This window comes from Lithobates pipiens, unplaced genomic scaffold, assembly GCF_037356315.1.
Source record: "Lithobates pipiens isolate NorthernLeopardFrog02 unplaced genomic scaffold, aLitPip1_a1.2 Scaffold_19, whole genome shotgun sequence".
Classification (NCBI taxonomy): domain Eukaryota; kingdom Metazoa; phylum Chordata; class Amphibia; order Anura; family Ranidae; genus Lithobates; species Lithobates pipiens.
The window spans coordinates 121937485-121961466 of NW_027507764.1; the positions used below are offsets into that span (position 1 = coordinate 121937485).

At 40.4% G+C, this 23982-nt stretch overlaps 1 protein-coding gene across 1 annotated transcript; it reads right to left on the minus strand.

The window, feature by feature from the left end:
- Nucleotides 1–677: 677 nt before the first annotated feature.
- Nucleotides 678–23872, minus strand: CSRNP1 (cysteine and serine rich nuclear protein 1). Its single transcript, XM_077491216.1, has 5 exons — nucleotides 23709–23872; nucleotides 9388–9563; nucleotides 5891–6150; nucleotides 4438–4734; nucleotides 678–3552 (listed from the first exon to the last, which is right to left on the minus strand). Exons 2-5 carry the CDS (start codon nucleotides 9542–9544, stop codon nucleotides 2527–2529), a joined length of 1740 nt encoding a protein of 579 aa, XP_077347342.1. The 5' UTR covers nucleotides 9545–9563; nucleotides 23709–23872; the 3' UTR covers nucleotides 678–2526.
- Nucleotides 23873–23982: the final 110 nt, after the last annotated feature.

Sequence of the window (23982 nt, forward strand, 5' to 3'; positions counted from 1 at the left end):
TCACTGCAGCTTGCGACTTCATACAACATAAAAGTCAATGCAAGTCACAATGAAATCAGCAAAAAGTAGTGTCGGTTCCATTGCCCACAATAGGGTGCGACTTGTCATGCGATCTGGAATTGTCAAATCGTATTACATATCGCACCAATGTGAACAGGGCTAAGAGTTGCTTTCCATCAGTCACAAGCCAGGCTCCAAAGGCTTTCACTGCTGTTTGGACTGTTGGGAAATAAATTCTATCCTTACTAATGATACTTTAATACAATCTGGCCCTTATGGCTTATCTAGTAACATGAAGCATTTGGTGCAGTAGGCGACACTAAAATTAACCTTCGTTGAATATACGATGGCAGTCAAAATTGTGTTGGCTTCTTGCCTCAGAGCACACTTACTCCAGGTTACTAGGAAAACCTCCACATTTGCATTGTACACCTTTGGCACACTGTTTAGGCCGTAGGAAATAAAGCAAACATCACTGCCTCAATGCTGCATTACCCACCTAACAATGGCTCATTACTCAACATGTGCAAACTTATTTTTTTTTTTTTTTTAGAAAATGCAACCAAGATAAGGGATCACCTTGCGCATGAATGGAACAATGCCTTAATGCCAACATGGGATTCCTGAGCTCTGATAAAATTCAGGAAAAAACAAAACAAAAAGTCAGGATCAAAACATAAATATAGTTGCACTTCAATTTGGTTATCTTTCCATACAGTCCTGCTAAACAAGACATTGTTCACAGTAGCCTGTGTATAATTATATATAACAAACTGGTAACTTCAGCGAGCTGGACGGTCATAGTATTAGGATGGTTGTTTGTAAAGTCCCGGTGATAGTTTTCACAGCACTAGATAACCTTTAGAGTACAGTAAAAAAAACTAAAATACAAAAAGTAAAGTTACAGGGTTCTTGGTCTCTGGCCCTATTGAAACATGTTTTATAATTTAAATATATATAAAACATACTTTTATTACTTAATCATCCCATAAATGTTCATTTTAATTAACACTCTCACTTAAATATCTGCATTTAAATTTTAAAGCTTAAATATTGTAATATTTCATTTAAATACAAGTGGATTGTAGAAACACAAAAATCCATTTGACAATGTATTTAAATGACTGAAATAAATAATTTTGTTTTACAGAACACATAATATATATAAATAGCCTGGGTCATATATATATTACTGTGGAATATAAAATGAATCCACCTAAAGATCATGGCAACTGACATTTTTTTCCCCCCTATTCTGGCTCTGTATTTATATTACTATTGCAGGGACTTTGCCAAGCTGGTGGATTTCTTGGCATGAACATCCAACCAACTGCATAGAATTGTATGGCCTTATCCCTAGAATCTTCAAATAAATATGAATAATTTATGGTAAGATTAAATAATCTGAAATCAAATATAAAAAAACAAAAAAATATATGGCTTGTAAGTGGAACTCAATACTGGTAGGGGACAAATTTGAAAATCTACCAAGATATTTTTGAAAAAACGTGACAAATGTTGGAACCTCCCACTAAATCCTTGTGCTTGATGTTATCAGTGGCAATTTTCAATGGCAACTCCTCCACATAGTGGAATTGATCAAGGGAGTACTGGAAGGTGAGTGCAAGGTATATAAAAACAAACATTCAGCTACACATAAAAAGCCCCTGTATGGACAACTTATATGTACACTAGTAACAAGCCTTCCTCCTTCACGGTGTTTGATAGATTCTCATAAACCTCAATGAAACCACTCCAAAAATACGGCTAAAGGAAGGCACGGACTTGTGCATCACAGAAGTGGCCTGGACCAGAAACATGAGAGTTGAGGTGTCATTTGCACATCAGTCACCTCTCTTTACCAATCTGCTCTTAGTGGACATGCCTTAATAAATGGCTGCTGCAATATTGCACTTTTACAATGTAGAACTGAGGGGGTGGGGACAGAACACTTGCCTTATAGTACAGAAATCTGAAAATATTAAGTCTATAAATAATGCAGATATATTATGGAAAAATATGATTGTACTCATAATACATCTGAGGTATTTCCAATTTAAATAAAACTCTTGCTAGTTCAAGCTTCAGACTCATTCCTGGAATTTGCAATAAATAAAACAGCTCTATATAAAGTCTTGTCTCCCCCCACCCCCCCATTTTTCCTTGTTTTCTGTAAACCCAAGTAGTGCACACTACTTCTGCAAATATTTCTCAATTTTACAATAAATACATGAATAAAGTTTATCTTAAAATCATTGAACATTTGGGAGTTTTTGCACTCCCATCCATAAAATAGTTGTTCACAGGTCTACAAACAATTCACAATTCTTCAGTTTTATATACAAGCAACTTCTAAGAAAAAAAAAATAGTTCAAAAATCGATGTGTAGTAAACAGGTTGCTGTGGCAGTATTTCAAAAATGTGAATTTCCCCATATAAAGACCAAAAATATATGTAGAAACATTCCAAATTTTTCATCATAGTAATTTCTCTGCAATATGCCACAGATGGGATACAGTAATCCGTTTACACTATAAGCGATTCAAAAGGAGATGGCGATTTTAAGGCATCTTCTAAATATTGATTGTCACCAGAGGATTCAGAGGAGCTAATCAAGGATTCTAGGAAGCTTGCAGTTGGGTCTGTCGCTGGTGGAAATCCAGGAAGGAAAGTTAATAGACACGGCTGAGAACACAAATTATCATATTCGCTTAACGAATTGTAAAGAGGTCCAAAATTGTAATCTGATTCGTCAGGCAAGTCAAAAGTTTCTGATGAAAGGCTGATATCCATATAGTTTTTTAAGAGTGGCTCTCCTTGTGTCACAGTAGAATCAGTAGAGACGGCCACAGACACTCCATTGTCTGAAAAGCAATCTGCGCCCTGGTTTGCGTTTTCGTCTACACATTTTGTAATGTTCGATAAAGAGTTTGAGTACACCCCACTGGTGGATTTTTCTGAACTATAAAGGGACTCGTAAACTTTGTCACAGAAAAAATCTGTGCTATGAAAGAAACTCAAGTTGTCTTGGCAGTCACTGCTGTTATCTTCATACTCTGAATCATTGAAATGAAGAATCCTAGCAAGATAGTCTTCCTCAAAGTCTGACTGGGATTTATCAGATGAAGAGGCAAGTTCATAAGGACCTTCAGAGACTTCACTCTGAGAAGAGGAACTTGAACTGTCTGTGGTGACACTACTACAGCTGTTCTCATTTGATGGTTTCAAGTCCACATTGAAATGATAAGGGGATGAGGCCGCGGAATTAGAGATGGAGGAACTGGTGGATGTGGTGGTGGTGGGAACAGTCCTGTTGTCATCTTCTTCATCACTTTCCTCAAGTGATGAGCATTCAAATGAATCTAAATGCTCACTGCAGGTTACATCAGGCTCATCATGGCTTTCATTATTTTGATTCTTCTCCTCAAGCTCAAGCTTCATAACCGTATGGATAAAATGGGTCTGCACACGAGACGAATTGAACTCCACTCTTCCGTTTGGGTTTCCACAACCATCCTTTGTACATCCACAAGGGAAAGTGGAATGATCCCTCTGAAATGAAAACAAAACAGCACAATTTAAGATTACTGAATGATTCAAATGGTTTCACTGCAAACATATGGCAGCTGAACTTAAAAACACACCTATGAGGGCCAACAAAACTAGATAAAACCCAATATACAAGATGATTGCTGTCTCAAACCAATTTTGGTGTATTGAGTAATAAGATACAGCAGATAACCCCATTCCAACTGTTGGCTCAAGAGGCAATCAGCTAGGGTGATTTTATTTTAGTCAGTCAATCACTATTGTCTTCTCCAGGATAAGTGCATTTTAGAAGTACTAGAGGCTTGTGCTCTTAAGGCCCCTTTCACACTGACGGGCCGTTCCGGTTTCGCCTGTCAGCTTTGACGGCGGACCTGAACGGGTGCTTAATGCTGGTCTATGGTGCGATGGATGTCAACGGAGACATGTCCGCTGACATCCGACACGGTACGATCCGTCAAAAGCAGACGGATGGCCCTACGTCCGAATCCGTTGCTGGCGGATCGGATGAGATCTGATGAAAACAAAACAGACATGCTGTCCGGTTTCATCCGATCTCTCCATAGAGACCAGCGGCTCTGGACAAGCCCCTCCCGCTCAGTGAGCAGAGAGGGACTTTTCATCACGCTGGCTCAGCGAAGATCAACGGAGAGATCTCCCGCTGAGCCGGCTGACAAGAGGCGTACTCTGTGGAAGCGGAGTCCGCCTCGTGTGAAAGGGGCCTAAAGCAAACATTTTAAGTATAGAAGCACAAGAATGTACAGTATACGAACCAAAATACTTCTTTAGGCAATGTATACACAGCCAAGATTAAAAAAAATAAAAATAAAATAATAATTCTTTAAAACTATAAATTAGATGCGAGAACCATTTTTGAAAGCCCATACTAACCTGACATTTAATTCCTGCCAAATAACAGCTGCAAGTTTCTGGATCACAGAAATCCTGGCAATCACACCCGCATTGTTCTCGTGACTTCCGGATTTCGTTAAGCTCGTACTTTTCCGTTTTGTCAATCTTTTTTACTCCTTCGCTTTTGAGTAGTGCCCTTCGTTTCTTGGCAGGGTACATGCGAGGGCTGAAACCATCTTCAATCTCTGCATTGGTCATATCGATATCTTCATCACAGATGTCATCTATGCTGAGGTTATTGGCCTTTTCTGACTCTATTGTACCGTTCATTGTAAACTGTAAAAGAGAAAGTAAAATGTAAGGTCAACAGTTGAAACATAGTTAAATATTTAGTAAGGTTGAATAAAGACCAGTCCAACCTGAGTAAGTGTGGGTGCATGTCTACAATTGTCCCTATCCCTGTACATTGTGTCTCATTAAGATGCTCCTCCATTATATTATTATATATATTCCTTTTTTTTTTTTTTATAAAAAAAAAAAAAAAAAAAAAAAAAAAAAAAAAAAAAAAAGGTACCCATATAGCGCCGTCAATTTACGCATCGCTCCACTCATACAACGCACACTCACATCGGTCCATACCCTCAAGCCCACAATTCAAGGTCCCCAACTCACATACATATACTAGAGTCAATTTTGGACAGAAGCCAATTAATCTACCAGCATGTCTTTGGAGTGTGGGAGGAAACAGGAGTGCCCAGAGGAAACCCACACATATACAGGGAGAACATGCAAACTCCAGGCAGGTAGTGTTGTAGTTAGGATTTGAGCCAGCGACCCTTTTTACTGCTAGGCGAGAGTGCTAACCACTACACCACCGTGCCGCCCAAAACATGAGAACAATATTACAGCAAAAGGAGAAAAAAAAAAAATAGGATGACCAGTAAAATAAAAAATCATGACACAAAAGAACTACTGTGTGTATCCACTTGAGGCAACCAGTCAGTAGACTGGGAAGACAACAGGCTATTTTTTCACTAGTTACTGAAATTAGCAGAGGCTGATTTCCTCGCTAGAGTATTAAATGCTTTGCCAAGTATAAAACACTACTAAAATTATTTTACCTCCCAAAATGGAAAAAGTAGCTTCTTTTCTAGAAAAGTTGTGTATAGTTTGTCAATTTAGCATGACTATGCTAAACAATGCAAGCATCCTGTAAGATACCTCTGTGGATTGACCTATCATACACTAAGGGGATGGTTTACTAAAAACAGAAGGCAAAATATGACGCAGCTAAGCATTGTAGCCAATCAACTTCTAACTTCAGCTTGTTCAATTAAGCTTTGACAAAACCTGGAAGCTGGTTTCTTTGCAGAGCTGCAACAGATTTTGCACTCTACAATTTTAGTAAATCAACACGAGTGCCAGGAAAAACATCCAAGAACTCCTATCTGGACTATATAGGCAGTGAAATATTGGTTCATCAAAAACTTACCATATTTTTTAATGCCAAAAGCTTCTCCTCCTTTAACCGCTCCTTTAATTTCTCCCTGCGGCGGGTCAACTGTTCCCTGGAAAACTCTTCCATAGTAAATTGCCGGCTAAAGCTGTGTTTCCGCCGCATGCCCAGGGTGCAACCACCCCGACTCGGCACGCTCGTAAATCCTTGGCACCTCTGAAAGTAGAACACTACCACCCGGTCAAAATGTACTTTGTTCTTCTTTGCAAGTTTTGCTTTCTTTAAAATGGACACGGCTGTAGACAGAACAGAAATATATATTAGATTAGAAGGATAAATATCCATTATATAAATGAAGAAGCATAGTTATAAATAAGCATGTGACAGTTACATAGGAGAAAATAAATAAATAAATAAAATATAAAAAAAACACCACACACACACACACACCAGTATTATAGTCAAAAGTTGAACTGCTAAATGGCAAATAGCATGACTCGCATACATGTCATGCAAACAGAACTTTGAAAAAGGAAGTTCACACTATTTTTAAATTCAGATCCTTCCACCGATAACTAGATCGCTTACAACATTTTTTTTTTTTGGGCTATTGCTTTGCCCACAATAAATCATTGAAGTTGTGTCTCACCTATCTAAACTATTCAGCTTGAAAAGATGGTTGTCAGAACACTTGTTACCCACTCCCTTGTTCACTACAAAGGAGCTTGGCAGACAGCCAGTGCTAGTGTTTGCAGCTCCCAGTTAAATGGTGTCGCTATGAACTGATCATTTCAAATCTTGTTTTCATAATGAGAGCAGAGAGCTTGCCAGTCATCAGATGAGCGGTATTTGGTTCATATCAGACGAACACTGATGGCTTTAGGTGGCATAGCCTTTTATCCTGTTTGACAGGTCCTATATTTGGTCATTTTCCAGATGCTGACTGCTGGCTGGCAAGGCATGCTGGAAAGACTAGCTTAAGCATTCTGATACACTCAGGCCAGTTTTAAAGGTACCTTAAAGTGGAACTTCAGTAATTTTTTTCACTTTTCAATCCATTAAATCCTCCGCCCTTGTTGTTTTAACTTTGGATAGTAAAACTTTTATTTTGTCAGTAAATACCTTATACAACCCACTTTCTGTTTCTTGTCATTAGCATAGGCTTATGACACACACAGCTCTCTTGTGAGAGTTTGCCAAGAAGGGAGGGGGATAAGTCATAAGAGGGCCAATGAGAGCTGCAGGTGTGTGTGTGTGTGTGTGTGTGTGTGTGTGTGTGTGTGTGTGTGTGTGTAAATCCAGGAAGGGAAGAGGCAGCACCTTTAGCTGCCCACAGTTAAAATGGATGCAGCCAGACTCAGTGGAGGGAGATTTCTGCAGCATATTTGCCAAGTACAGAATCGCAGTATATAATTTATATATATTTTTTTTAATATGCAAAGTGGTTGGTGGGAAGCTTCAGAATGGCAAAGATGTTTTTATTACAAAATGATGTGGAGCAGACCACAGCTCCTCTAACTGTAAACCAAACACTGTAAGCAAGTGCACAGTGGAATAAATACACTCCCTTTACAACAATCTGCCAATTAAAAGAATTCTTGCAATATATTCCAGGGTCATTTGGAGAGCTAGGCTCTCCGGTTCTGCTGTATTTGGCCATACAACTCTCCACTACACAGGCAGAGGAATATTCAAGCCATCAGGTTTCATTACAATTAATCTTTAATTTTTAGTTGGAGGAAAAAAGTAATGCAAAATACACATAAGGAGAAACAGAGTATGCAACAGTGAGATCATAGGTGGAAAGACAATAAATGCAAGAGCAGCTAAAAGGCTGACAAATGGTTTGAAAAATGCAGAATACACATTCAGAAACTTTCAGATTTCACTAAATCTGGTTCCTAGGAGTTACTGCACTCTTGCACACAATTTGTTACTTGCCTTGTTAGTAAGCCTGCATAGCTATGACCAATATAAAATGTAATACAAGCTCTATCCATTCAACTTTTCCAGGCTGACCAGTGGAAAGTGGCTAATATCAGGGGATTAGGAAAAACCTTTTAGAGAGCACTCTACAGTAATGAGCATGACTAGTGTGTGCCGGGATTATATATTATACTGTAGAATCCAAAGGGGGGAAAGCTCTCTGTGTGTTTACTCAGGTGCTGAAGAGCTGACATCTTTACTGCGGCAGTTACGGAAACTATGCAGATTATTTAAAGACCAGTTTACAATCATACTGCACAGCAGCTGGGACGCAAGACGTTAGCTGGCTACAGAAAACCCAGCCTGATTTGGCAGCAGTTTGTTCGAATGGGAGTACAAATACACTACTGGCTCATCAGATACATGCAAATGGCTGTCCTATGCTGGGCATTTAAACATCATAAAGTTCAACAAGGCACTTTACATTAGAATGCTTAAAGCAGACTTGATATGCCTTAAAGATAGACATGATGATGACATGACTCGCACATACGCAGTAGGGAACCGGGAAATGAAGCCACAAGGCTCCACTTCCTGATTCCCATACCCAAGATGGCGGCGGCAGCACCCGAGAGACGATCGAGAGATCGGCTTCGGGTGCCGACATCGCGGGCACGCTGGGCGGGTAAGTGTCATTATTTTAAAAGTCAGCAGCTGCAGTATTTGTAGCTGCTGGCTTTTAAAAAGAACAAAAAACGGCAGACTCCCGCTTTAAGCTTAAGGTTGCCCACAGATGGATCAGTTGATCAAAGAGAAACCAAACATATTATTACCCTATCTATACATTTGAGGTTGCGCTGTTGTATCTAATAGAAGAGGCTTCTCTGCTGTTAAAAAAATACACTGATCAATGCTGCAGCTGAATATCTGTAGAGGTGATCAAACAAAAATATTCCAACCTTCCTGTTCATTAGATTGACTTTTCATGAACAGGAATAGCCACAGATGGATTGAAATTTAGCCCCTGCTGAATCGGACAAATTTTGATTTATCCGAGTCCAGCTTAAAGGAAACAAAAATCCCTACTAATTGTCAAAGTGATCTCCAAGCACTCGCTCTCCCTCTAGAGCATGTCCCTGCATTCATTTATTTATTTTTACCTTGTTCCTGTAGTGAGAAGCTACTTTATAACTCCTGGTGATACAATCAGCTTGTAAAATTCTTCCAGATGTAGCTGCTGGGATGAGGGACCAGCAAGGTGTCCCTGGTAGTGCAGGGACTACTCTGAAGTCGCACAGATATGACTTGTCCTGCGACTTGGGACTGCAAAGTCGCATTACAAGTCACACGAGCGTTAAAGGGGCAGCTAAGGGAGCTTAGAATGGAGCAGAGGTAGTGTGCTCTGTAGACCAGCAGGAGAGAATTGGGCATGTGTGACCATGCTGCTTGGGAATCAGTGCAGCAAAAGCAGTGATATTATCAAATATTAACTTTTAGCATGGTTTGGCTCTTTAAAAACGCCGCAATGCATTTCCCCCAATTTTTTTTTTTTTCTGTACCATATTATTTAAACACAAACATTCAGCAATTAAACCCCATTTACTTACGGGTATAATCCATAATGATCGGTCTTGGACTGTAGCTGTATTCATCATCGGATTCCCCTCCTGAAGAGGTGGCAGATGAGGATGGAGATGATGAGGAAGAGGAGTATGTGGAATCATCTTCCAGGGCCTCATACTTGCGCTTTAGTAATCCACTCATGGCTGATGCTTTCACAGACCTTTGTAAAACATAATATAAAAAAAAAAGTTTATTTTTCATAATAATAATAATACATTTTTATAATAACACACACACACAAAAATTCCCGTAACAGACAGGAAATAGGATAAAGCAATACTGTAATAATGCTGCAACTGCTTCCTGTCACTTCCCATTCAGCTCATTCAGTGACAGGAGGAAGAAAAAAAAAAAAAAAAAAGGGCAGGAAGAAGAATACTTTTTGCATGATTTGCATGCTGTATGTCCCCAGGGAAACACACGGGCAGAGGACCAATGCTGAAACAGACACATTAATAGCACAAAATTGCCCCCCAGCCCTTTGTTTGCAGCCTGAAAATGTACCAATGAAAGTGGGTCTCAAGCAGGGATAGGTTATGCCTCTGATCCAACAATGTCCTAGTGCTGCCTCTCTTGTCTACATGGATATCTGCCCTCACAAGGACAAAATGAACCTCTTCAGTGCCAATAGAAACAAAACCGATTCTTACTAGAACTAAAAAACAAAAAACAATTACCTAAATGCAGTGCCCATATCATCACGATAAGACAAGAGTAGAGCAGCAATCCAGTTACAGATAAGGAGATGTAACGAGTTTAATGCTTCAATAGAGAAAGCGCCAACCCATCTCAATGAGGGAGTGAAATGAATCGCCTTGCTTCATCACGATTTTATTATACGCTTACAAGACAGCAGTTTAATATTAGCTTGCATGTAGGAGGGAGCTAGCACAGACATCATGGCACAAGCATTATCTGGAAAGATGACTCAGGGTGACTCAGTGATCTGCCTGAGTGTTTATCAATCAACGTGACAACAGTCGGGGTATTGTGACGAGCAAGAGCCCAGAAACTTTCGCTGCTCTGCTAGTAAGCCGTGCTGACGTCAATGTGGAATGTACGATGACGAAGAGGGCTGAGTCTACGAATTACATGGAAGACAGCGGACTGCAAATGGTCTCCTTTTCTCAGGAAAAATATGTAGTAGGATTGTGAGAATAAGGTTTGGTATTGCAGTTCCCTTCATGCAGTTTCTATTATGTGGACTGAAAACATTAACCCTAACACAGCAACTGCCATCTACATAATAGTCTTCTTGGCATCCAATTATAAGTGGAAGGTCAAAAAGATGTCCTACAGATAGCTAGGCATGTCAACTGTTCCATTGGCAATGTCCAGGCGATGGGCCAATCATCCTTTCACCTTATATAAATCTGCTGCCTATTGCATGTCTACTGTGCTCTCCATGAAGAGGTATGCCAACTTATTTCTGCTGGACCAAAGAACTGCAAGATCATTTTGTGACGTCAAGATGGTCTTCGCTGGCCGTTTTTGGTCTATAGATGGTCACATGACTATTTCAGAATATCTTGGCTCATGCATCAATTTTGGCCATATGCAATTATTCATCCAATAGGATGCGGGAGATTTACTAAAACTAGTGCACACAGAATCTGTTGTAGCTGTGCATTGTATCCAGCTTCTAAGTTTTAGCCCAGATTCACATTGAGGGTTGCTTTGAAATTGTGCGATTACAGCTGAAGTCGCACAATTTCAAACCGGCAATGCAGTTCGACTTTGGGGGAGATTTGACAGACATCTGTGTGAGTTCATGCACAAATGTCTATTAAAATTGCCACCGATGTCCCCAAAAGTAGTACAGGAACTACTCTTGGAAATCGGTGTGGCGCCACAAAGTCGGAGTCACACCGATTCGGACAGTGCCATTGCCGGCAATAGCCAGGCATATCAAAAGCAGAGCTGCACATCAGTGCAATTTGCACAGCCAATTTCATTGTGGATTGAGACTTCTTTTAACAGAGGTCTATGCAAGTCACAATGAGATTATGAAAAGGTTTCTGCACTACTTTTTACCAATCTCTGCGCTATAAACCGCTCCATTGCTGGCAATGGTGTGCGACGTGTAATATGACTTGGAATTGTCAAATCGCATGACAAGCCGCACTGGTGTGAACAGGGGTTTATGGTCAAAGCTTGATTGAACAAGCTGAAGTTAGAAGTTAGTTACTATGCACAGCTGCACCAGTTTTAGTAAATCGCCCCTATGTGTTCCCCAAATCACAGAAAAAAAATTAGTGCATATACTGTATTTCCTAACAGCCCAACCGGTAACCCACCTCCTGAAATAAATTCAGATCCTTAGAACAGGATTTTTTTCCCCCCCAAATTGCAGACGTGGAGGAGAAGTTGCTGACTTTTTTTTTTTCTATAATTAATACCATCAGTAGCTTAGAATTGTTCTCCAAGCATAGAAACAAAAGCATACTAGTGAATGATCACTTGACCGTCTCCCAAAAACGCCATCCTTATCTTTTAGCACTGATCAAAATCGGGGGGGGGGGGGGGGGGGGGGCAAATGTCCTTCCATCCCCTTATGTAATCACTATACAATTCAAAGACACTTAAACGATATTTTGTCACATTTTTCTATCGCAGGTCAGATGGCTAAAGACATCAAACACAATATTTAATTCTAATACTGGGGGTTGCAAATAACATGAGCATCAGCAAACGGAAACTTTAACCAAACCAAAAGCACTGGGCAGGTGATTAAATCTGAATTAGTGCTATATTTGCAGAGTGGGGAAACAGTAAGCTGGTTAATTATTTACAAGTGTGTTATGCGAGACTTGCAATGGCCCTGATGTCTCGTTTAATGTACAGCAAGAAGACACTGGCTCAGCTCTGAGGTTTCAGATATTTCTTAATGACAATGCACATTATAACACATTCTGGAGCCACTAGTTAAAAAAATAAAAGTGCAAACTGGTTTGGTAAAAATGCCATCATGGGACATCAAGGACAATTGCCAGTTTCCTGGGCAGGTCATAAAATAAACTTCTCATTGGCCGCTTTGGACAAACACTACAATCCTGATAGTTTGTTGCGTTTAAGTTATCCTTAATGTAGGTCTTCATATTTAAAAATGCTAGAGATGATAATGTGCGAAGAGTGGTAACCTAAACCTAAAGGAACCAGACTTCAGATTTCAATCAGACCAGGGAAAGAAGTATTCTTATTGAGCTAAAAATTCCTGAAGGAGGCTCATTTAATAAGAAAGCAAGAGCACACTCATCCATAGTGGGCAGACAGTTTGTACATCTTCAAAACCTAAACTTTCATTGGTTGCTGGGGTTTACTGTGCTTTTCAGCAAGTCCTATCACTTGCTTAGTGAATGTGGCCAAATATTATGGGTACAGGAGGATTTTTATTTTTGCAAGTGGCAATATTGTCTGTCCGAACCAACATGCAACCTATTTGTAGACCATTACCGGATTTCTATTGGAAGCTGCAAGATCTGTTGCATGGCTATCGATTTCCATTTAAATCTTGCTGGAATTCCTGAAAGCTGGAACTTGTAATGCACTGAACTGGTCTGTGGGATTTTTACATTTGTTTGTAGGTTATGCAGCTGATAACGATGTCACTAATATGGACTACATTCAGCATATCCCAAAAAAATAAAAAAAATTCAATCAACTTGCATAAAAGAATGAAACCTCCAGCAGGCTTTATTATTATTTTTTTTTTATCCCTCGGGTATATTTCCAGTGGTTGCCATTTTCATGCAGCCATTGGCCAAAGCTTCAGTAAAACACCAAGCAACTCTGTGGTTAAGAAAATTGTGCAAGACACACCCACCACCCGCTCTGCAGAAAAATCTCTCCTGTTGACACAGGCCAAAGTTCAAGAGTTCATACACAGCAATTTATAGATCGGCTTGTTTTACTGCACCGCACAAGCCCGCATATGTACTAACAGGGCCTTTGACTGTCTATAGGTCACTATTACAGTATGTAAAAGATGCCATAAAACTGACCCGACTACCACAGGGAAAACCACACAAAACAAACTAATTCCCCTGCATCTATTTACCACAGCATGTTTGTGGGTTTCCAATGTCTACCAAACACAATGTTTGTAAACAAGCGGCTAAGAGTTGCAGCCGAGCGTGCAGTACTCAACCTAGCGATGAAAAGTACAAATGCAAATTTGACTAAACACACACACCAATTAAAAAAGATTAAAAAAAAATAAAAAAATAAAAAAAAACCCACACACAACCAATATTTTTTTGCTTAACTTTTTCATATTTCTTTGAACCAAAAAATCTAATAAAATATGGTGTAAAAAGGGGGGAGACATATACATATATACACACACAGCTGGTTGGCCTGTTTCCCTGACAGGCAGCAAGCACTCATTAAGTGCCAGTCTACAGGGTGGCCTTCCCTCCCTTCACATAGTTGGGACACTTGACAGCTGGACCAACAATGCCTAAATCTTCTCACGGTGATGGAATGCAACCTGTCCTGCCTTAGCATTCTGTACCAGCCCCTTTAATATTACAGCATCTACTGCCATTTTAATGTATACATTATAAAAATCCCCACTATACAAAAATGACCCTGCGTGAATCAGGTCACTTCTGACCTTACAGAATTAGCCACACCGCTCCTATTATATGTGTGGGCTTCTGATGTTATGCCGCAATTGTTTCCCACTGAATTATGTATGGTAAATTGCTGCCAGATGTTTCATGAAGTGGCTCTAGACTGCACTAGAAAGGACACACTGTTAAGCCGCTTTGCTCACGGGGCTGCTACAAAGTGAGCACAGCGCGAAATTATCAGAGAGAGCCAGTGGCCAAGTGTCACCCGAGCTTTGAATGAAGGGGTCGCTTGAGGACGTCAGGGCCTAAAGTAACTACCATTTCAGCTTCTATTTCAGGAAGAAAAAAAAAAAAAAAAAAAAAAAAAAACACCTGATGTCTTGCAGGGGCAGCATTGTTTCAACCAACGATCAGAAGAGTACAGTCCTGCTCCAGATTTGACTTCTTGCATGGATGAAAGTTCAAATTTAATTTTTACACTATATAAATTTTAATATATAAAAAAAATGGTATACAGTATAGGCCATCGAGTAGGAAAGGAGACATTTTTGTTTCTCTGACCAATGTTTCTAAATCATGGTAAATGTATCAAAGATGTACAACGTACCTCATGCCTCTATATTAAGTTTGCTGCTCTAAAGTACACCGTGTGCAGGCTGCTATGGTAATATGCAACAATATTTTAAACACAATAAAAAAAATAAAAATGTATGTATATATATATATATATATATATATATATATATATATATATATATATATATATATATATATATATATATATATATATATATATATATATATATGTTAATATTCTACTGCACTCCTAAATTTCTCAATTTTATTTTTTTTTCTCTCAAAGATCAGCTTGCAATTTATTATTTTTTTTTTTTAACACGGTTGTCATGATCATCAGAATCCAACAGCTGCAGTGTGGTGCGCTAATGATAAAGATTACAACTGATATTACAAAGGGTGGTATCTGAGCAGGTCAGCTAAGGTCTATTTTAGGGAAGTAAACTGTCAAATTAAATAAATGCTTATTATATGTTCAGATGGGGAAAGTATTATACTATATGTATCTGATACGATCACACAAACAAAACATGTGCATTACATGATATACAAGAAATGCATAGACTATTAAAATCGACTATTCCCCCCCTTCCATCCAGGACCAGCAAAAGAATTACAACACAGCTAACAAAAATAATTCCCGAAATAGCAACGCAGGAAAAAAAAAAAAATATTTAGAGTGCGTCAAGTCCAACATTCTGCTACATACAAAAAGGACTATTTAACTTTATTTTTTTAATAACCTGAAATAAAATAATCTGCCTCACTTGCCACTGCCAAAAGACATTCTGTTCTTGGCTCAGCCATCTTACTCATCTATTTTACTAAAAACAGCTTTTTTGAACAAGTAAAAGAGTCGATGGACCAAAACCACAGGAATTCCAGCCTGGCACCACCACTCCCACAAGACGCTGGGCATTAAAGGTACAGACCCACAAAAATAAAGATACCTTCCTATTGTGAAATGACAGCTGTTGTAAGTGTAACAGTTTGCTATTTTAGAACAGAACCAACATGATCCCGATCTATATCCTCTTTTTTCATGGCATCCTTTTGCCTTTACAAACAGAGACAGTCTAATATATGTTTCTGTATGAGAAACATGGCATAGCAGAACAGGTGGCAGTCGGGCAACCAAGTCTGCTGCCTTGATAACATGCGAATCTTCAAATTCAAATTAAGACAGGTCAACTTAGTCTTGAAATTTTTTCATGGCGATTCTGGTACATGGACAGGAATCGAATGAGGCCTTTGATTGCACACAACAAGAAGTGAGAGATATGTGACATGTACTACAATTTTAAGGGCATACTATAGCGTCAATGGTATCATTGTAGAGTAGCCGTCGAGGGGTTGCAAAATGCATTTGTCCAGAACAGGCCTAGGGAATCAATGGTTTCCCACTGGAAATTGAACTCTGTGCCCCTCTTTGTGGGGGTAGGGGGGGTTTGGGGTGTGTTGAATTGGGGATTGGCATAGCTGCTAGCGATAAGACCTGGCATGCTGGTTGCACCAAAGTCAATCAATCAACTTGGTACACATTCAGCCTGCTCATGCAAAGTTCCAATATCAGCTGGGTCCTTGGAGTTATTGTTCAATTTTAACCACAAGGGGGTCAAAATAGGCAAATAACACTGGACAAAATGTCCAGTTTTCTATAGAAAAAGCTCTGGATGCCATAAGCAACAGTTCAATGTTAGTACAACTTGTCTGGGTTTTGCAACTCAACCTCTGAAAAACAAGTTTGGTGCTAAATATTAACATAAGCTATACCCTTTACTTACAACTAAAAAAACATGAAGTGTCAAGCCAAACAAAGCAATTTCTTCAAAGTTGACCTCAGAGGGGCCACCCCAAGCTATACTACTGTGCCAGAATCTCCAGAACACATTTCTGAATATTGGGCGTATGCTAGGGAGATACAAGACGGGGAATGCATTATCCCACTTTTGAGTTATTGCCAAACGGCATTTTCCATGTATAGAGGAATCTCAAGAATGTATAGAGGACAGCAAACACTGCACAATTCTTAAAGCACCCCCTATACAAGATGACCAACGTTTAGGTTCTCTTGCGATGAGCACTTAAATAATATTCTCATTTGTCACCTCTTCACAACATCACAAGTGATATCACTATTGGTTGATTTAGTATCTGGCTGTTGACAGAACACTGTGCTGGCCTTTGTTGGCTTTGATAATGCCAATCTACACGCGTACCATTTTGTTGTATGTCTTGCCGTCCATTACTGATGAGCAAGCCATTGAAACTCATTAGCCTGCAAAAAATCCATTTAAAATAGGCCATAAAAGACAAGCGTAGTGCTATAAACATTTAAAGAGGTGTGTAAAAACATTTAAACCTCAGGAAGCAAGTAGGAGTTTTTGCAGCGCACGCCTTCCTTTCTGAAAGCCAGACACCTGTTTACAGACAGTGAAACAGACACGTGTAGCAGCCGCTGGATCACAGATGCAAATACAGGAGGAAGGATTAGAGATGTGGTAGAACGAGATCTGCCTGTTAGTAGTATGAGCTTCAGGTTAAGACTTTTAAAAGGCACATTCCCCAGAACACTGCATGGTAAAATTTGCAAATACTAGAAAAGAAAAATAAATAAATAGAGAAAATAAGTGCCCCAAAAAAGTATTTGTTTTTCCTACTAAGCTGCTCACATTTTGCAAAAAGCCAAAAACATGATCAGGCCTCCAAGGGGATAATCCTCAATATACCCAAATTATCATAAGCATCATTTAAGAGTTAAAACTGAAATGTTCCTTTTGGGATGGAGCACTTTATATTATTCCTGGGATAGATTTATTGTCTTGGCCCTCACCGGTCTTGCTGCTGGTCTCCTGAGACTCCACTTATAAGAACCTCACATATTAGCCTAATGGCCCGTACACACGATCTGAATATTGTAAGACTTTTTTCGCTTTATAAAAATAAATAGTCATGTACAAATTGAATAGGTTACCAAGTCACGAAAATTATTGTATGACAGAAAAAAAATAAAATATATCGAAGTGATGTCATGTGTTGTAATGCATTTGTAGTGTATTTTCGGATGACAACTGTACTGACCAAACGAGGAATATTTTCGTGCGTGTCCGGTCGAATATCATCGGATCATTTGTCGTGATCGGCTCTCAAAAGCTCTGTACTAACGATCTGATTATTGTACAATCGCACCGAAAACTGTATTTTTCATCTGATTTTCGGACCATGTGTACGGGACATTACCCATAAAATGCAATGTAAGCCATATACAGGGTTTGACTGCCTAAAATCTGGTGCAGCTGTGCATTGTAGCCAATCAAACCTGGAAGCTGATTTTGCAATCTCCAATTTTAGCAAATCAACCCCATAATAACTAATCAAATATATGGTAGCCAGTGGTGGCCTATCATATTTCCAACTGTGTTACTGGCACCATATGACAGGATTGTTGCACTCAGGTACCAGGATGCAGATCAGCACCCCCCCCCCCCCCCCCCGATGCTCCTTATACATAGGTATACCACCCTGTGCATCTTCTCAGCCCACTTTAAACCAGCTGTCTGGTTGCCATGAAGCGTTCTCTACATGTTTGACCAATTGCTTGCTTTCTAGCATATAGAAGGTACTTGCATATGCCCGTGTTTGTTTCTCTCCTGCCAGCTGTGGGAAACTGGAACATTGTGGCATCAGTAGTCCTCACAGTAGCCATGAATCTGCTTCCTGCTTGTTGCCAGCCACTCTTCTGGGGATTGCATTTGGTGAAGCAGCACCCTCCTGCCCACCCCATGTCCTGGCCCTAATTGCACTCTACTTTTCATAAGGTGACCTCCAGTTACAATGCTAGGTCTTCACCAATATTATGGCACTGATGATGAGCTGGTATTGTAGTGGTATGTGCCAGGAAAGCTGCAGACAATAGGTGACCTACAGATGGAGCCTTTTCAAGAAAAATTGGTACAGAGACAATACCTAGGCTGCTAACCTTTTTACAATGCTCATTGCCTGGCTTTGATGCTCCCTGAATTCACACACCCAGAACAAGCATGCAGCAAGTGAAGTCAGACTGAACTTACAACTCCTGATCACTACTCTTGTTCTGGATCAGCATGACAGGCAGCTTGTAATCTTCTGCAGAAGTCAGCAATAGCAGCCAACATATTGCTCCCAGTACAGGTTTCCTTTCACAGCTGTATGTGGCCCCAGGCTGCCAAGTGGGCATCCTTTTCCTAACACCAGATTTTACAAATTGTGATGGCTCAGTGTGCGATCACATCTTTTCAAAGCTTAGAATTAAAGGCTCTATTCAGGAACAAACATTCCCAATGCTGCAATCCCCATTCATAAATGACGTATAGTAATAAGGAGGAAAGGGGGGGGGGGTGTTGGAGACTATCTCACACACTGTTCTCAATGTGTTCCAGGTTTATAGGAACAAGCCAGACAGACTGTACTTCAAGTCCGCAGTATTAATCCAAATCCTACCATGCGACCTTAAATCCCAGCAGCTTGTCTGGGTGGATACGAGAAATCACAGTGACAGAACGGAAACAAAGGCTTGCAGAAACCACAGCTAAGGCAAGAACAGAGCCTGCGAACAGGAATATAAAAAATAAAATAATGAATATTTCCAAAATAGGAAGATCTCTCATTGTTCCATTTAGAATATTCCAAAGAGGCCGGGGCTGACCAATGGCCACTTTGTTCTGTATAGCACCTGTGAAAGGCAGTGTGTCCTAGACTGCTGCAGAACACAATGCATCCACTCATCAGAGATAAAGAGAATTTTCCCACACAACACAATGTAGTGGAAGTGGGGGAAGGAACCAATCTAAGGTGGGGGGAGATTCCAGTGAAGACTGAATGGCAAGCGTGTGCTTTAGATAAATCCCATGCACTGCTAATGATTTACAAGAAAACATTTGACCAATTAGTGGAAGAACCATAAGCTTCCTAATGATTTTAAGATATACATAAGAAAATAGATGGACTTCGTAGTAACAATCTTACCAATAGGAATTCATGCATAAGGCCTCTTGCATACAGAAGCCCAAAAACCCAGGTTTTCAGAAATTCAGGCTTTTTTTTAGTGATCTAAATTCAACCCTATTGATTTTAATATGCCTGTAAACACTGGCACGTTAACTTATGCATATAGATCAGAAGAAGAAATAAATAAAAAGGCGCAAATGTTTTTTACCCGTGTGTACAAATAAGCTACGCACATGAGCTATACAGCCCGTTCTCAGGTTTTTTTAATACCAGGAACATCTGACGTTCATACATCAGTACTGTGTGTGCACAAGTACTCCCCCCAAAAATAACACAACACATGAAACCCCCAAAAAACAAAAACAGATGCAACAATGACTGGTAGCCAGAGATCATCTGACTGGCTGCCATGTTTTGTGGCAAAAAACAAAACAAAAAAACACTTTAAAGTGAATCATGTGAAATTTGGACTATATTGGTAGGTCCACTTTAACATGCAAAAACAATTACTATTAAAATTAGTATTCAATGTTACTGTAAAATAAAATAGGCAAAATGCAACATTGTGTATTATAACCAGGGAATCATTATCTAATAACTATAAAAAAAAAAAAAAAAAAAAAAAAAAAAAAGTAGCCCGATTTTAATCAAGTCCTTCTTAAAACGGAGACCTGAGCTATTCAAACTCAAAACTATAAAGCCAAGCTTGACCCTGTTGCTACTGAACCTCCTTATTGGGCCCTGAGGCTGTCCATCACATTAAAGGGTCAATAGGGAGATATGGGAGGGGGTGGCGGGACAAAGCATATGTTTTACAAGAAGTCGAGTTTTGCATAAAATGTTGAGTTGTCTATATCTCAGGATCTAGTTATTAATGCAGTTTTCTCGGAAGGCAACCTCTGCTTATGGATCTGTCCAATTTGCAATTTTGTTTACTTTAAAACATGCAGCAGTAGTAATAGTATGTACATCCCTTCTATTACAATTGCATGACATTGCAGCGTGAGCCAGTCACTCTCTGCGTGTACCCAAACAACATACCTGACCGTACTTCAATCCAGAAGAACAGTGCTGTCAAGCTATGAATAGTTATGTAACACGTTGCATTGTTTTAGTGAAGGAGTACACACTGTTCATTCCACACCCACAGCCTGGGACGTGAGGCTTGAATGAGTTAATGCCCTGGGGGAATGTGTTCTCTGTCTGCAGGGATCTCCAGCTTAAAAAAAGGCCATTATCTCACTTCACAGGCTGTGGGGGCAAGCTACTTCATTAACACCATCAAGAGCAATGTGCAGGCTGCTGACCTTGCGTTGTGGAAATGCCCATTCCCTGGCACTTGGGCCAAGTCAATGGCTTCAAACCACCTGACCTACGATGCCAATTAGCAGTTAGTTCTGACTTCACTTGTCAAAATAAAAAAGCAAAATGAGCCAAGCAACTAGCAGTTTCAGGAGCTCAGCAAAGTAGCCTTTACACGTTTCCTTTAACTCAAAGTAAGTCTGTCTAAAACCAGAATGTTTTCATTTTTAATTTTATTTAAATAAGAATATGGAAGGGTAAGGCATTTTTTCCCCCTTTACTACCTGTGCACCGTGGAGGACATTTATTTGTATTCCCTTTCCTAGAGACACAACAGGAAGTGAAAAAAAAAAATCTCTCATCTAACATAGTTGTCACTGGAGCAGGTGTCCCCATTGAAAGATTTATCCTCACAGCCTGTCCTGGTGACAACAACATTAACATTGTCTATTTTTCCATCACTTACTGATTTAATGATCACCAGGACAAATAGGGAGAGTGGATCTCCCAAGGAGGACACAGACAGCAAAAAAAACCTGTGCATGGTTCAAACCCTTCCCCCTAGTGTAAAAAATAAATAAATAAAATTTAAAAAAAAAGGGTTTTGGTTTAGGAACACTTTGCAAGAGTTTCCAAATCTAAGATTATCTTTAGACAACTGGGGGTGCAGCACTGGATAGAACTACATAGGAAAATGGTTGTGGGGGGGGGGGGGGGTCAACATCAGATCACCGCAAAATGAGCAAATAATGTGACCAGGCAGTGGGAAATGCAAATAGAATTCTGGGATAAGAGGAGGGATGTCCAGCATGAGGAAGGCGGTCCCGATTCCTCTATAGAGAATTCTGGGGTGTAATAATAGAAGATCACCAACAGGAGGAGGGAGAGCCGGATTACTCCTATATAGAATTCTGGGGTGTAATAATAGAAGATCACCAGCAGGAGGAGGGACATTCCAGAATTCCATATAGGAGTAATCAGGATCTCCCTCCTCCTGTTGGTGATCTTCTATTATTACACCCCAGAATTCTATATAGGAGTAATCCGGGTGTAATAATAGAAGATCACCAACAGGAGGAAAGAGATCCTGATTAGTCCTATATAGAATTCTGGGATACATCATTAGGGGGTGGGGGGGGGGGGGGGTGACCAGGTAATCTATAATAAAGAGACATATATATCATCTATATATCTATCTCTCGCGGGTCACCAGGAGAGAGGTCTGGATCTCCCTATATAGATCTAGTTAGACTTAAATTTAGAATACGGACTCCAGTTCTGGAGACCTCACTTGCAAAAAGATATTGATAAGCTAGAATGGTTAATAAAACTTGTGAATGATCGGAAGGAGAATACATATCAGGAGGGGAGTTCAGGAATTTATGATCCATCTTTGCAAAAAGGAGGGGAAAAAAAAAAAAGGGGGGGGGGGGGTGGAGGGAAGGTTTAAACATTAAAATACATCAAGGGGGTGAATTAGGTTCAGGAGGACAGTATTTTCAATATGAAACCAAGATCAAGAACACCAAGACATGACCTCAAACTAGCAGAAGAAAGTTCCAAACTAATCTTAGAAAATATTATTGTGCTGAAAGGGTAGTTGATGCTTGGACCAGACTTCCAGCAGGGGTATAGACAACAGGAACATAGAGCTGAACTCAGACAATGATTTACAATAGGCAGAGAGGATGAGGACTTGTTCTGCCATCACTCTTCTATGAAATGATGAGCTAGGAGGGAAAAATTCCAGCGACTGATGATCTCATTTCCAGCATATCAGAGGTGTGAGTCACTCCATGTCATTCTCTCATCCTCTTCCTATTGCCAAAGAGGAGGCTGATGATGTCAAAAAGTTGTGTGAACGTCAATGAGAGCTCCGACCCTCCCCCTGACTACACAGTCCGCCAAAAACTATCCTGGACCAGGGCGATCAGGACACTCACAACAATACATGGCCGATCAGCACAGTCCATGATCGATTAGTACATTCCATACCTGATCAGAACAGTCCATGATCGATTAGTAAATTCCATACCCGATGATCGATTAGTAAATTCCATACCCGATCAGCACAGTCCATGATCGATTAATAAATTCCATACCCGATCAGCACAGTCCATTATCGATTAATAAATTCCATACCCGATCAGCACAGTCCATTATCGATTAATACATTCCATACCCGACCAGCACAGCCCGATCCAGGACTGTCATAGCACAGCCACAGAGATCAGCACATCCATTATCAGCCCAGCACACAGTAGCCCCTTATCAGCCCCTGGTAGACACACACACACACACACACACACACACAGATAACAGGGGCTAGTCTACATATTTACTAAACAAATCGAACTTCCAAAAACACAAAAACTTCCTATAGGCACCATAGAATAAAAACATACAACTCATCATAAAACAAAGACAGACAATCAGACCACAGTTCAAAAACATTTTTTTTTTTAAGGACTGATACTGAACACAGATCGGTGAATAAAATAAAACATGATTTCCGATTTACTAACTTAGAAATTAAATAGCCAGCGAAAAAGCGGGGCCGCCGTCTGGGTGTCATGAGCATGGAATGTCGCTAGAGGGCGGGCTCCGCTCACTCACAGCGCTGACTGCTCGCCATCTCCGGCTCCATAGACACTTATAGACCGGCTACTGGATACAAAGTAACAATCTGAGGAAGCGGAGAGAAGAGCGAGCCCTCCGTACAATCACCTCACACACAGAATGTCATCTCATACAGAACGGAGCTCACTTCACCAGCAGTGTCCTTCTCTTCCCCGGCATCTCCCTCCCTCCCTCCAGCAGTGACAATTGCCCCCTGTACGGGGAGCCGTGTCTATGGGTGCACTTACCTTGGTTGGTGGTATCGGTGGGTGTCAGATGCGGGGTGTCGGAGCGGAGCTCATAGTCCTGTGTGTGGAGAGGATGAGGAGTGAGTGCTGGGACAGCTCCTCCTGCTCTGACTCCTCTCCTCCGGAGCTCTGCCTTTTTCGTCAGTGGAAAACTCCTGCTGGTGACGTAGGCGGGGAGAAGGAGCCAGACAGCCAGTCAGACCCGCCCCTCTCCGACCCGCCCCCTTCCCTTCCTCCACCGCCCCCTCCTCCCTCCACCGGGCGCCGCGCTCCG

Coding starts and splice junctions, on each gene's coding strand:
- CSRNP1 (XM_077491216.1), bottom strand. CDS start 9,544: ATGAGTGGATTACTAAAGCGCAAGTATGAGGCCCTGGAAGATGATTCC. Junction 4,735..5,890: donor TTTTGGCATTAAAAAATATG/GTAAGTTTTTGA, acceptor TCTCTTTTACAG/TTTACAATGAACGGTACAAT. Junction 3,553..4,437: donor TGGCAGGAATTAAATGTCAG/GTTAGTATGGGC, acceptor TTTTCATTTCAG/AGGGATCATTCCACTTTCCC.